The sequence below is a fragment of the Podarcis cretensis genome (assembly GCF_951804945.1).
Source record: "Podarcis cretensis genome assembly, chromosome: 8".
In the NCBI taxonomy this organism is placed as follows: Eukaryota; Metazoa; Chordata; class Lepidosauria; order Squamata; family Lacertidae; genus Podarcis; species Podarcis cretensis.
Window position 1 is genome coordinate 37,751,817 of NC_137177.1, and position 14,087 is coordinate 37,765,903.

Consider the following 14,087-nt stretch of genomic DNA (forward strand, 5'->3'; position numbering starts at 1 on the left):
GGCCAGTCCTTGTGTGTGTATGCTAGTGGCAAGTGTGGCCAGTATGTGCATAGCACACACAGGCATATACATACACACACTTAATTTTTTCAAACCTCCCTGCTTCCTGGAAGCAACTTCTGCTTCATCCCACACCATTCCTGGGCTTTGCTGCTTGCTTCCTCCTCCTCCACTTTCTCTCTGGCTCTACACCATTCTGCTCTCTGTCATTTTAAGTGGTATATAACAAAAATCCACAATATCCGAATCTCAAATTTGCCACAGCACAAGCTTCCCATATTATATAATCCTGTGTTTAGGCAGAATCTTCACTTTCTTAACTGCTCATAGCAACAGTGAGGAAAAAGTAGTGGGGAAAATAAAGTGTGATGGAGTCATGATTCTAAGCCCAAGCACACAGCATTGGCAGGTAGCAGCTTTTAATTCTATTCTCCATCATTTCCTTGAATGATGGCTTAGGTTCAAGTTGCTGACACCCTGCAGTATCCCATAAAATACATGCAATTTGCAGAAATTGAGTACAGTCAAGCTTCCAAGTTTGCTCAAGTGCTTTTGCCAACCTGGTGCCCTGGCTTACAGCTCCCAACACTGATGTGAGCTGTGGTTGAAAGCATATGGCGGGCACTAGGTTGGCAAAGGCTGCCCTGAAGATGCCCACACACATACTGCTTGACAAGGAATTTGGGCACCTGAGATACACCTGGCCAGGAGCCTGCACTGAAGAGAAAACAGCTAAGTAAGGCATAAGAAGTGAATAGAGATGGCAAGCTCCAAGGTAAAAATAATAATGCATTGAGGAGTTCTTTAATCAGATGCAACACTAAAACGTCGTTACAGTGTCATGACAATCCACATTACCATCTGCTCGATTTTGCACTCTCCCCACAACAAAACCAATACTTAAAAACTAAAGAGAGAGAGCCAGCCAACCCATATGTCAGCACCTGCCAGACAGCTACACCCTAAAAATGCTTCTTTGTAAAACCAACTTGGAACACACCCCCAGCAAACAACCTTTTCATTCATGGAATCTTTTTAAAAATACAAGGAATTTCCTGTCCTCATCTGTAAACCTCAGAAGCCTCAAGTCTTTTGTTGCTGTTGGTACAATGGATGCTTTTCTGGATATTGAAGATGTGTGTCTCCCCCAATCTGTACTCCCTTCCCAAACTGAACACAAGTCTTAGAGTGGAGAGAAGGACAGGGGATATGAAGAGAGACACGCACAAAGACTGATTCAGTACATTATTTTGGTATTCTCTGGAAAATAAGAGACAGGAGAACAGAAGTTGCAAGTCTAGGGGATGGTTGGGATGGAAACAGAGAAATGACGAGCATCCCTACCCATGCTTCTAAGGGGCTGGGGAGACACCTACAGCGGAGCATCAAAGAAGTTGCTTCCCCGAAACACGGAGGAGACGATCTTCCCGGTGGAGTTGATGGTCCCTTCGCTGTCCGAGCTGGACTCTGAGTCGCTGCTCCCAGAGTAGGCCCCAAGGCCCGGCAGGATCCCAATGCAGACGGCAGCCGAGGGACAGTGGAGGCCAGAGCCGCTCATGGAGCCGCTGCTCAGAGGAACACAGGGTGGCTTTTCTGGAAGAGAGCCGTGGAGGGGGGTTGGGAGAGGAAGATTGGAAAATAAAGCTGCCAATACAGATCTATGGAGCGACCACATTTGGAATACTGTGTATGGTATTGGTCTCCTCACCTCAAAAGGTTCAGAAAAGGGCAACCAAAACGACCACAGGGATGTAGAGATTCCACTATGGGGAAGGGCTTTTGGAACTTCTTAGATTAGAGGAAAGGTGAGTAAGAGGCGGCATGATAGAAGTTTATAAAGTTATGCATGGCATGGAAAGTGTGGCCAGAGGAAAGGTTTTCAGGACAGATTTTAAAAAGCACTTATTCACAGTGTATAGTTAAATTATGGCACTCACTTTCACAATGAAACTAACAGGAAGCAGAATAAACCGCCATGTGAATACAGCCTCGGTGAGCAAAGCTGATGCTGCTGGCCTTTCAGCTACAGATCTGCTTCATTACTTTCCTTCAGTTACCTTCAAACATTACAGACCAAGGACCCCCATCAGAACAGAAGAGCCCTGCTGGTCAGACCAAAGTCCCTGTTAATCCAACATCCTGTTCCCATAGCTACTACCCAGCTGTGGATGGGAAGCCAGCAAGCGGGACAGGGGTGCAGTTTCATTATCTTGCTTGTATTCCCCCACAACTGAGGTTCAGAGGGAAGTGAGTGTCCCAGATACTGGAGATGATTCCCAGCCATCATGACCAGTTGCCACTGAGAGCCTTCTGAATTTGTCATAGCCCCATGAAGATATATGCCCTTTAACCCAAGCCCTCACAACATGGGGCTGAGCTTTCATTTACATACATATACATCTGCTACCCATGAGGTGTCCAGACACAATTCACTTGCGAGCCTGAACCTGTCAGCTTAAGACCATTGCTCTAGGACAGAGGTCACTGAATTATCAGCTCATGACATCACCATTGCTTTGAGAAGACAAGTGATATGCATTCCACAGTCAGAGATGGTAATGCTTACAAGCATCTGGTTGGCCACTGTGAGAATGGGATGCTGAACGGGATGGGCCACTGGCCTGATCCAGCAGGCTCGTCTTAGGTTCACTGCAATATCACTTTTCCCCAGGAAAGCCGCCTCATGGGTTTTGCCCAATATTCTGCAACAGGATGCATCCCTTCCTTCACTCCCCCCACAATTGACTGATCAGCTGTTCATGAAGGCAACATGACCAATGCACAGCAGGCGATACGAGGCCTAGCGTAACCCACCATGCAAACACACCTACCTGGAGTCTTGTCATGGTCAGGATCTGGATCGAGTTTCAGTCTTTTCACGCTGTTGGCACCTTCTGAACTGAAAGGAAACAATGCAAAGTCAAAAAAGAGGACTGGAACCACGGGGGGGGGGCACTGCAAGTTGTTCTGTAGGTCACTGAGTTACGATGGCAAAAAAGCACTAATATCATATTTACTCGAGTCTAATGCGCCACTGAATCTAAAGCACCACAATTTTCAAAACCCTGAAACCATTTGCTGGCAAATGTAAATGTGCCATAGAATCTTATGCACACCTTGATTTTCGCAATGTAAATTGGCCAAAAAAGGTGAGCATTGGATTCGAGTAAATACAGTAAATTTAAAAAATAACAATGGGCTTTACATCTCCTATTCAGATGGGAAAGCCTGGTATATTTCTGCCTGGGAGATTTTAAACTCTAGAATCTACCCCACTTCACACCCCACATTGCGATGGTCAATTTTAAGCCTCAAAAGGTTAGCTTGTTTACTTTCCATCAACAAGGGCCCTTCATTCATCTGGGAACTTACCTCCGATGTTTCACAGCTCCAGCCAACAGCTTTGCCTGTGAGAACTTGCTCTTGTTTTCTGCTGATTTCGCCGGCAGTTTCTTGTCTGCTTCCTTCTTCAGGTCGGCACTGACCCCCACCTTTGACAAAGTGCTGTGGACTCAAAGGTTAAGGATCAAGTGGAATCTGAGGACTGACGGGTGTGCAGGAAATCCAGAGCAGCCAAACTCGCCCTTACATTGGCGCCTGTAGTCCCAGTCCTGCCAGGCTGCAGGGGTACCAGTAACCCCAATACCTTAGAAGAGGCAGTGTGTGTACACTTATTAAAACCTGCACAAGAGGAGAAGGAAACCAATCTTTGTGGATTTGTTTTCCATCAGGACTCTAAACCTTTCCATCAGGAACACCAGTGAATTAAACATTTGAATTACTTGAGTAATTATTTACTCAAATAAAATCAGTTATCAAATGCATTAAGCACCAGTGGATTTTATAGTAATTGGCATCATTCAGCTGCCCAGATAAAAATCTAACCACCCCGTCACATTCCTGAAGCACCTTCCCCGCATTTACATAGGGCCACGCTAGATGTGACATCCAATGCATCCAATCCGAGTCCTACTCAGAGTAGACCCACTGAAGTTAATGGACTTTAAGAACTTGCACTTCCCAGTTTCAATGTTTACTCTGAGTAGAACTTTGTTGGATACAACTTTCCATTTAAAATGTATGCTTTTTAAAGTGCAGATAATAATCTCCCTCCAAACAAGCTAATGCTATCTATATTTTTTAAAATATGTATATTACTGGCTTTGTTGTTTTTTTGAGATGCTCAACAGTACTGCTAAAGGAAGCTCTCTGTCACCATCTGGTGGAGAGCCTCAAATACCAAACATGCCTCTTGAAATATTAGGTGAGTGGGTGGGTGAGCAAACCCCACCCTATTCCAACAGGGCTTGGGGTGAAATTCACACCATTCAAGCACAGAATGAGTCACTCTGACCAACTTTACCCATTAAAGAACTCAGTAAAAGTTACAAACTGGTAGTTCATGCTTAGCAGCACACAATTTGAAAGGTTCAATTTCCAGCATCTCCAGGTGGGGCTGGGGAAGGACCCGCAGCTGAGGCCTTGGAAAGCCCCTGTCTGCCAGTGTGGGGAATACTGAGCTAGGTGGGTCACTGGCTTCACTCCGCGTAAGGCAGTGCAGTCAACATTTGAGTTTCTGAGATGGTTCCCAGGTCAAGACCAGAGAAGCTCAGTGAAGAAACTGATGGGTTCAAATGTGGAGGGGAGTGCTGGGAAAGATATGGAAGAAAGGGGTGGTGTGAGGGAAGACTCTGGAGCAGAGCCTGGGGAAAGTACTATGGACAGGGCAACACACAGATCAGCAAGGCCTAGAGCCTCCCAGGCTATCAGCCCAAGCCAGCACAGCCAGTGGCAAGGGATGATGGGAGTTGTAGTCCCTAGCCCCTGGAGGCTGCCCACCCCTGATATCCACACTTAGAAGAATCGGCCCAGCTACCAGAGCCACAAGAGCTTCAAGCCCAGATGAAATATTCTGTTCCAAAAGTCTACAAATCTGGTCACCAGCAATGCTTACCCATTCCCTGGATGCCAAGCACAAAAAGATTTCTTTCTGATCTGTGAATAAACTCACAAAAGGGATGTGGAGGGGTCAGGTGACCCCAAATAATGGTAGACCACCAAAACAAATGTTGGGGGGGCCCTGGTGCTAGTCACCAACCTGTTGCCACATCTCCAAGAGTCCTCTTGTTTTCATTCACAGCCAGATCAAATTATTGAAGTTTAACACATCCTGAATAACAAACCCACAAGCTCCGTTCTCAAATTCATCCATAGCAAAGCGAGAATACAGCTCTAGTAAAAAAAAAAATGAAATGGGCTTTGGAAATTAAGCTCCAGCTCTTCAGATCGCCACGACACCCCAAACTGCACCTGAGTGCTAAACAAGCCACCTGCCCCTTCTTACTTCCAACTTTACAATAGGAAGTGCTTCAATGCAAAGGATATTCTGTACTCATTCAGCTCTTTGAGATCCTCTTCTCGCCGCTGCTTCTCTATTAGCGCTTGCTGCCGAGAAACCTCATCGAGGAACTTGGTCTCCTCTTCGTCTAGGCCTCTGACCATGTTTTCTGAAAGAGGAGGCGACAGGAGAACAGACTTGAATAAGCCATTTAGCTGCAAAGCCAGCACCATCTTGCCCTTCCTCTGCAGCATGTTCCTATTCTGATCCACATGACACTGCAGTGCTTTAACAGGAGGTCTTTCTGCCCCAAACTCTGGAGCTGGGAACACATGATCTCTTATAGCCTCTAGAGACAAGTGCAGAGATAGGCAGCCATGCTAGCAATGGCTCAGCTATGTTACGGGAACCAGGATTTCCCCTCTTCTGCCAGTACTTTGGCAGACAGGCTCCTGTTCCTTCTCCTTGTCCCCCAGAAATTGTCATGTTCTCAGAATTCTTCAAGGAGCTCAGAGATATAGGGGCCTGCTTTGCTCAGGACAGGATTTTCACAAAAAGTACTGAAGCCGTTCAGTGCGGCTCCCCTGTGTCAGGATTCACAAAGATGCTTACTGGAACTTACTGAACTTGAACTGCTCCTCAAACTCCTGCTGCTTCTTGTCCTTCTGCTCCTGGAGCCTTTCGTAGAGCGAGCGGGGGTCGTACACCTCCTCGGGGCATTCTGGGAGATGGAGAAGAAAGAAGCTGTACAGGTGGCCACTATGAAATAAAACTTGCTCCCAGTACAGTCTCTGACAGCCTTGCCAATAATCGCAGAGACATTCCAGGTCTACTAGCCTTGATGCTACCTGCTAGCCGCTTTTGGACTAAAAGGAAACGAGAAGCAACTTCTGTGAAGATCCATTTGATCGTCACCTGAAAGGGATTCTGACTATAGGCAATAGGCAAGTGGCTCTTTACAAGCCAGGTTTATCAGACTTTGCTGATAGTTTCATCAACAGTTTATTTGTTTGACTCTCATGGTAAGCCATGCTCAAGGTGGCTCCAACTTCAGAAAAATTTATACAATAAAATACAGCAAAGTAACTCACAAACAATTACAAGACATAACAAAATTTCTGTAATCATACAAATAAGGGTAAGGAAAACATCGTATAAATATGAATGCAGATTAAACAACACATTCATAGCAAGGCCAACAATATAAATACAAAAGCTTAACCCAAAAGGGAGTAACAATAATGTATCTTCTCCAAATCAAAATGTTGCCCCAAGAACAAATACTCAACAAGAACTTGCCCTGATGAACTTTTCCTGAATCACAGGGGGAGCAAAATGCAGCCACTTCTCCATCCTTTATGCTCTGCTGTTTTCAAGAGATTGCTTTGTGCAAGGCTGCCCCTCTCAGCATATCCAACCGATTTTGCCTCCTTATTAGCACAGAAGCCTAGGAAGCTATCAGACCATTGGCCCATCAGCTCAGTATTGTCAACACTGACTGGCTGTTGCTCTCCAGGATTTCAAGAAGGGGCTGTTGTGAGTCCTATGTGGAAATGCCTCTAGAAGTTGAACCAGGGACCTTCTGCTTGTGAAATAGATGCTCTAACCACAGAACCTCCAAAACATTGCTCCCTAACACCCCAGCAAGCTGCTGCAGTAACGTGACTGTGAAGCTGAACAGCAGAGCAAGAACCCTGGATTAAAATCTCACATCTGCTATGAACTCACTTGGTGGCTTTAGGCTATGGAAGCTTAAACAAAAAGCAGCCAGGAAGGGGCATATACTGGAGGTGGGACCCACCACCACCTAAACCCACCACCACCTAACACCACTCCCCCTTCCTTCCCTGCAATCTCAGTGAAGGTCCGTCTCATATTGCTACAACACTTTTCCTCAAATTAAATCGCAGTGTCCAAGATTGCCATTGGAATGAGGGAGTGGGAAAGTAAACCCAACCACCCCTCCCTGATACTACCCATCTGATTGGTGGAGAAGAGAGGGCAGCCGTGCTACTTCCACCACTCCCCATTGCTCTAATGCTCCTGCCAATCAGGAATGCAACAGATCTCTTCAGCCAAAGGAGGAGGGGAGGAACTTGGAGAAGGGGGTCAGGCTAGATGGAAAGGCAACCTATGGCTCCCTATCCCTGCTTCAGGCAAATGGCTCTTAACCAGTTTCAATGTCCCATTCCACCACCCCCGCTGCATTAATAAAATAGTGCTGACCTGCTTCACAGAGCTGTTCCTTTAATATTTACATAACAAAATATTAAATGCTTCAAAAATTGCAACACATTCCTCATCATTACTGTGCTAAAAAGTAACAACTGAGTGTTTGAATCATGCCTAAACAGTCTTTAGTCTCTGTTTGATCCTACTCTGTCCCACTAAGTCCTTAGAAGCTCTTGCAATTTGTTTTTGTACAAGCTTCAGGTGACAGACTCCGCTAACCCAGAAATAGTACCTCGTGTTAACAATTTTGCTTCAGGATGAGAACAGAAAAGTGTGGTGGCGGCGCGCCAGGCCCCATTAGCTAAAGTTGTACCTCAGGTTAAGAACAGTTTCAGGTTAAGAATGAAACTCCAGAATGAATTAAGTTCTTAACCCAAGGTACAGGGGTACCTTGCTTCTCAAACTTAATCCGTTCCAGAAGTCCATTCAAAAACCAAGGCACACTTTCCCATAGAAAGTAATGCAAAATGGATTAATCCATTCCAGACTTTTAAAAACAACCCCTAAAACAGCAATTTAACATGAATTTTACTATCTAACAAGACCATTGATCCATATAATGAAAGCAATAAACAATGTACTACAGTCACACAATCAATCAATTAGTAGTTGAACTGGGTTTCACACAGTCCCAAAAACAAAACAAAAAAGTCCCAAAAACAAAAACGCAAAATAGCAAAAACAGGCAGACCTCAGCGTAACACTCAAAGTGGAAGTGTGGCATTCAAATCAGAAGCGTAACACTCAAAACAGAGCACGTTTGGCTTCCGAAAAAGGTTTGCAAACCAGAACACTTACTTCCAGGTTTGCAGTGTTTGGGTTCCAAGTTGTTTAAGTACCAAGGCGTTTGAGAACCAAGGTACCACTGTACTACAGACTGTTGAAAAAGGTCTGTCTCCCAGAAGCCAAGGATGTTCGGGCCCCATTTCACTAGAGGTAAAATATCCTACGGCAACAGATAAGCTACCTGTGGCTAGATAGGAAAAAGTGAATACAGTGGTGCCCCGCAAGACGAATGCCTCGCTAAACGAAAAACCCGCAAGACGAAAGGGTTTTCCGATTTTTTAGCGGCTTCGCAAGACGAATTTCCCTATGGGCTTGCTTCGCAAGACGAAAGCCCATAGGGAAATCTCCGGGGACAGCGGGGAAGCGCAGCACCTGTCCTGAAGGCTTGCGGTGGGAGGTCCGGGAACAGAGGAGAAGGCGCGCAGCGATTCTCCTCTGTTCCCGGGGCTTGCGGTGGGAGGAGGGTTTTTCCTCCCCACCGCCAACCTTCAGAACAGCCTTCTGAATGTTGGCGGTGGGGAGGAAAGCCCTCCTCCCACCACAAGCCTTCAGGACAGGTCCGGGAAAAGAGGAGAAGGCGCGCAGCGATTCTCCTCTGTTCCCGGGGCTTGCGGTGGGAGGAAGGTTTCCTCCCCACCGCCAACATTCAGAAGGCTGTTCTGAAGGCTGGTGGTGGGAAGAAAAGCCCTTCTCCCGCCTCCAGCCGAGTTCCCCGCAGGGCTCCCCAAGCTGTGAATGTCTGCCCCGCGCGAGGGGCGCTCTGCTTAAGAGCGCCCCTCGTGCGGGGCAGCAGGCTGCTATCCGCAGCCTAGGCAGCCCTGCAGGAACTCTTCTGAAGGCTGGCGGCGGGAGAAGGGCTTTTCTTCCCACCGCCAGCCTTCAGAAGGCTGTTCTGAAGGCTGGCGGTGGGGAGAAAAGTCCTTCTCCCCCCGCCAGCCTTCAGAAGAGGTCCGGGGACAGACTGTCCCCGGATCTGGTCTGAAGGCGGTCTCCCTAGGAACGCATTAATTGATTTTCAATGCATTCCTATGGGAAACCGTGCTTCACAAGACGAAAAACTCGCAAGAAGAAAAAACTTGCGGAACGAATTAATTTCGTCTTGCGAGGCACCACTGTATGGATAACTTCCAACAATCTCTCATGTGGAGGAGTTTCAGGTAGAGCAGGCTTTGAGGGATTGATCGGTATTGTAACGGTAGTCTGAGCTCTCCTACTACCTCTCTCTTCAGCAATTCCCCAATCAACAGTCAAATACCTTCAGGGTCTTCAGGTTTCCGAACCTTCTCCCATTCTTCCTGCCTTCGCTTGCGCCGTTCTTCTATCTCCGCTTCAGACACAAACCTTTTGTTAATCACGAGGTCGGCACTACCTTCTCCTCCATCCATTGTGGAGCAGCCTGTGCAGAGAAGAGAGTTAGGAGCAGGACAGTGTCTATTCCCTACATATAGAGACACACTGAACTCTCTGGCATAGAACTGGCCATGCAGTGCACTGCCATGCAAATAATTCTTAACCCAATCCACGCATATAGGAAACCAGTTTTCAGGTAGAAGGCTAGGCTAGATCTCCTTGACACACAGTTTTCTAGAGGGAGGTACATTTCACACAGAAGTATTCAGTAAGGTAAATTCCCAACCTGCAATGGTGCAGTCTAAATACACTGTGTGTAGACCATCTCAGTGAGAAATAAATTAGAGTCAGAAGCATGCCTACAATATCCCTGCCTACATCTACTATGCTGTACCACCGCTAATTCCCCCTACCTCAGAAGACCAGAGGCAAAGCACAATGAATTGCAGGAAGGAGGCAGTTTATGCCCTATAGCAAGCACTAAAGTGGTACTGTCTCCTACTTGGACTTGACATGTGGAGCATTTGCCACAAATGGATTGTGGAAGAAGTGACCCCACAATGCTGCTAAGTTTCCAGACATCTGCTGCCTTTAATAGATATGGAAAAGAGAATGTGTCCTGGGGGAAGTTTTGTAGAGTACCTGATAGATTCCCTCTCTGTTCTATGGACTGAAATGTTAAATTCAGTCTCCCACTTTCCCCATTAATCAGAAACAGGAGTTCCTTCTTAACAGAAAAGTCAGGGCTATCACCTGTAAAATTCCACCATTTGCTGTACACAGCAACAAAACAGGACGACATGTTTGTCAAAAACAGATATCATTTAGTCTCTTACAGGGTCTGCATAGTAGCCATCTCCATGCCATTTTTTTTATGCATATTATATGAATTGCATTAAAAAGCCTTGCAATATAAGACTAAAGTCATATCTAGTCCAGCATCCCATCGTCCACAATGGCCAACACGACGATGGCCTCTGGAAAGTCAATAAGCAGGATATTGGAACAAATGCTATCTCCTGCTGTTGCTCCCCAGTAACCGTTGAGAGACACACCCATCACAAATCTTGGCAGCAGTATATAGTCATGACTTGTTGTTATTGACAAACCTCATGTTTTCTACTGAATTGTCTAATCCCCTTTTTAAAAAGTGGCCTTCACCTCTCACTTTCATGAGTAGCAATAGAATTTTATTCTCCATTATGCAAAAATGGAAGCTGAGCTAAATTACACATATATTGAACAAAACAGCACTGCTTACATCATTTATTTTTCAGTGCAGAATTTATTTTATCTTACATAGACCTTGGAGTTTCAGCAATGGATCTGCAGGTGTTGCACACAGGATAAAACAGCTTTGTAATGAAAGGAAGAAGCTGAGCCAGCATGCAGTTTTTAATGTCAGGATGCAGCTGCTCTGAGCAAGCAGGTGACTCCAATCATGAATTAAGTCAACCAGTGCTTGCACCTGAGAAAAGGCTGGCCTATTGTCTCCTTACAGATCCCTCAGCTAGAATACCTCTCATCAATGTGAATTATTTCATTCAGATTCCTTCACACTTAAAAAGGTTCCTCCAGTTAGAAAAAAAAGACTGCAATGAGTGCAATTACTTGCCCCCTTACCGTTTACAACCTGAGGAAGGTACAGATGTCACAACCGTTCCCTCTTAAACAAACAAGGTGCCTCACATATATAACACTCCTTGCTTGCAAGCTTTAAAAACCTTTTTATATCAATCTGCTTTTAACTGAAATTAGAAGCTGGATTTTAAACTACTCCCCATCTGAAATAGTAATATGACTTTTTACAGGAGTGCAAAAGGCTTTAAAGTTAAATCCTGTTTTTAAGTTGAAAATAACTGCAGATGTTGCTTCTTAAATGCATATCCCATTAACTAGAGGCCACCTTGAGAAAACTTATTTTTAAAGAAATTTTATATATTGCTTTAAATAAATTTTTAAAGTACGGTCGTAGCTTTAATAAACAATGGCATTGCTATCAACAGCATTTCATCGGTATTATATCAATAATATTCATCCTCATTGTGTGGGTCCAGACATTCGATTTTAAGAAAACTGTAAGGACGAGGGTCCATCCATAAGTTGCTTTTAAATTGTGTTTTAACGCTGTAACCCGCCTTGTGGCCTAAGGGTGAGTGGCGGGCAATAAATAAATAACAGCACTACTACTATTACTACTACTAGGATAGAATATCTTGTTAATAACTTATTTTAATTATCATTCATTATTAATAAATAATTTCGCTATTCCAGTTACCATCCCCGCACTCCCCCCAGTCTCAACGGCCTCCTAGAGCCGGAGGGCGGCCCGCGACACCCACCTCTCCGCCATGGACCCCTCCAGCGGGGCCTTCCTTCCTCTTCCTCCCGAGCCCACCTTTGTGGACGGAGTCCCGGCCGCACCAATGACAGCCCCGCCCCCTTTACCCCCACGGTCTCCCCGCCTCTTCCGCCTCCGAGTCACCCAATCGGACGCCGCGTTCCTTTTCCTCACCCATCGATCCAGCCAACCGAGGCTTCCGTCGCAAACAAACCAGCGAGTCCTGAAAGCGGCGACTGCGACTGGGTTGGTTAAAAAAATAATAGGGGTGGGAAGGGACAGGCGGGCGCTTAGGATTGGCCAGTCTCCCTTCCGAGCGGCGTGGGCGGAGCTTCGCTTCTAGCAATTTGAGAATGGGCCGCGTGAGTGGAAAGCGACGAAGAGGAGGGGGCGTGGCTAGTTGCCTTGGGGATACGGAGCGAGGAGCGGCGGCGGCCTGGCGGGGAGGTGGGCGGAGCCGCGGCGCGCTCGCTCACGGAACGGGGAGGGTCCGCGGAGGCCTCTTGCTCCGCCGCCGCCGCCGCTGCCGCCGCCTTTCCTTCCCGCCGCTGGCTGAGGAGAAATAGGCGCGCGGTGGCACAAAGAGGCCGCCCCGCCACTGCCCGCCGCCAGCACGGCGCTTCTTCTCTGGCCTTGACGGGCTGAATGGAAGGCGGCAGCCAGCGTGGAGCGGCTGAGGTGAGTTGAGAGGAGGGGCGCCTGGCGGGGCAGGAGAGGCAGGGGAGGGGGCCGGGGGAGGAAGTGGAGGGGCGGGGGGAGGGCAGGGCCTGATCCTGATCTTGAAGTAGGAGCGAAGAAAGGGCCCTGCGGGTGGATGGGCGAGTGGGGAGAAGCCCAGCGCACAGGGGGATGATAAATTCTCTTAATTTTTAATAGTGTCTTAACGCTGTAACCCGCCCCAAGCTTTAATTCATTAATTGTGACAATGATGAAAGTCCTGGCAGTGGGGCTGAGGGTGGGAAGGAGCCTGCATGTGTACAATGCCTTTGTGCGTGTGTGATCTATTCAATCTCTCTCTCTCTCTCTATGATAAGAAATGTGCATAACTGATCCACACATATGTACGTATGCATATACATATATACACAGGTGATAGTGACACAAGTGTGTGTATACATATACATATGCATGGTCTTACATCATTTTAGTATCTAATACATGGCTTGCATTATGGGTGGCTAGCCCTCAGATTGGGGGCCTGATCTGCTCTCCCCACCACCACCACACTCAGCAGTTTTTTCTCTCCCTTCCCTCCCCACAAGATTTTGCTAATTTGGGTGGTGACAGCAAAAAGAAAATTGGAACTAAAGTAGATGCAGCACTAAAGTTGGTTGAGCCTGGTGTGCCTGCAAGTCCTCAGAGTTTTCCTTAGATGTCAGATTGATGGGTGTAGAAATGGACAGTTGTTTGGTATGGATTACCTGAGGTGTGGCTGTGTGTGTGAAGAGTGCACACACTTAAAAGAGTGTGGGGTGGCCACACCCACCACTGCCATGCAGCCCTCAGAGGGTTGGCCGAGGGTGAATGTGGCCCTCAGTCCAAGAAAGTTGAGCCACATCTGACTTCCATGATAACCCACATGCATGCAATTAATACACAGTATTGTTGTTATTGCTTACATTAGCATAACAGCTTTCTGAAGGGTAGTGGTGTTGGACCGTTGCAGAAAGAAAAGAGCCTTGTGGTACCTTTAAAGACTAACAAATAGTGTTGCTGCAGCACAGTGCTACCCTCTAAGGTGTCATTTGCGATGATAACGGTAATCATAATTATGTCATTAATAACAGTGACGAAAGCTACTCTTTTAAGTGCAGCTCTTCAGGGCACTTTGCATGCATTTCTCTCAGTAGGCAGGTAGCATTTGACAGCTCAGAGACCTCCAGGATAGCAGCCCAGAAGGTTAGAAATGCTGGCATTGACACAGCTGTTATTTAACAGCACCCAGATAAATGTTTTGAGGGAGGGCGAGTCCCCTTTCAAAGAATGCATTGAAATTTGGTCTTTGGGGGGCAGGGTATAACACACAGGGTAAAATATCTC

General features: G+C 46.6%; 2 protein-coding genes across 3 annotated transcripts in view; one reads left to right on the plus strand and one right to left on the minus strand.

Annotated features, from left to right (window-relative positions):
• Positions 1 to 788: 788 nt before the first annotated feature.
• On the minus strand, positions 789 to 12,180 carry PSME3IP1 (proteasome activator subunit 3 interacting protein 1). The gene is made up of 7 exons (XM_079988492.1): positions 12,049 to 12,180; positions 9,612 to 9,752; positions 5,961 to 6,059; positions 5,385 to 5,507; positions 3,373 to 3,505; positions 2,832 to 2,899; positions 789 to 1,593 (listed from the first exon to the last, which is right to left on the minus strand). The coding sequence occupies exons 2-7, from the start codon at positions 9,739 to 9,741 to the stop codon at positions 1,373 to 1,375; spliced, it is 774 nt and encodes a 257-aa protein (XP_079844618.1). The 5' UTR covers positions 9,742 to 9,752; positions 12,049 to 12,180; the 3' UTR covers positions 789 to 1,372.
• Positions 12,181 to 12,459: 279 nt separating this feature from the next.
• RSPRY1 (ring finger and SPRY domain containing 1) overlaps positions 12,460 to 14,087 on the plus strand; it is a 38,186-nt gene continuing 36,558 nt past the window's right edge. For both annotated transcript variants that reach the window (XM_079988429.1, XM_079988428.1), the window contains exon 1: positions 12,460 to 12,725. The gene's annotated coding sequence lies outside the window, so the exon portion shown is untranslated. The remainder of the gene's footprint in view (positions 12,726 to 14,087) is intronic.

Excerpts from the sequence above, each read along its gene's own strand:
- PSME3IP1 (XM_079988492.1), bottom strand. The coding sequence starts at position 9,741 with ATGGATGGAGGAGAAGGTAGTGCCGACCTCGTGATTAACAAAAGGTTT. Across the intron at positions 2,900-3,372 it reads GGAGCTGTGAAACATCGGAG|TTCAGAAGGTGCCAACAGCG; the intron begins GTAAGTTCCCAG and ends GTTTCCTTTCAG. Across the intron at positions 1,594-2,831 it reads TGACCATGACAAGACTCCAG|AAAAGCCACCCTGTGTTCCT; the intron begins GTAGGTGTGTTT and ends GCTCTCTTCCAG.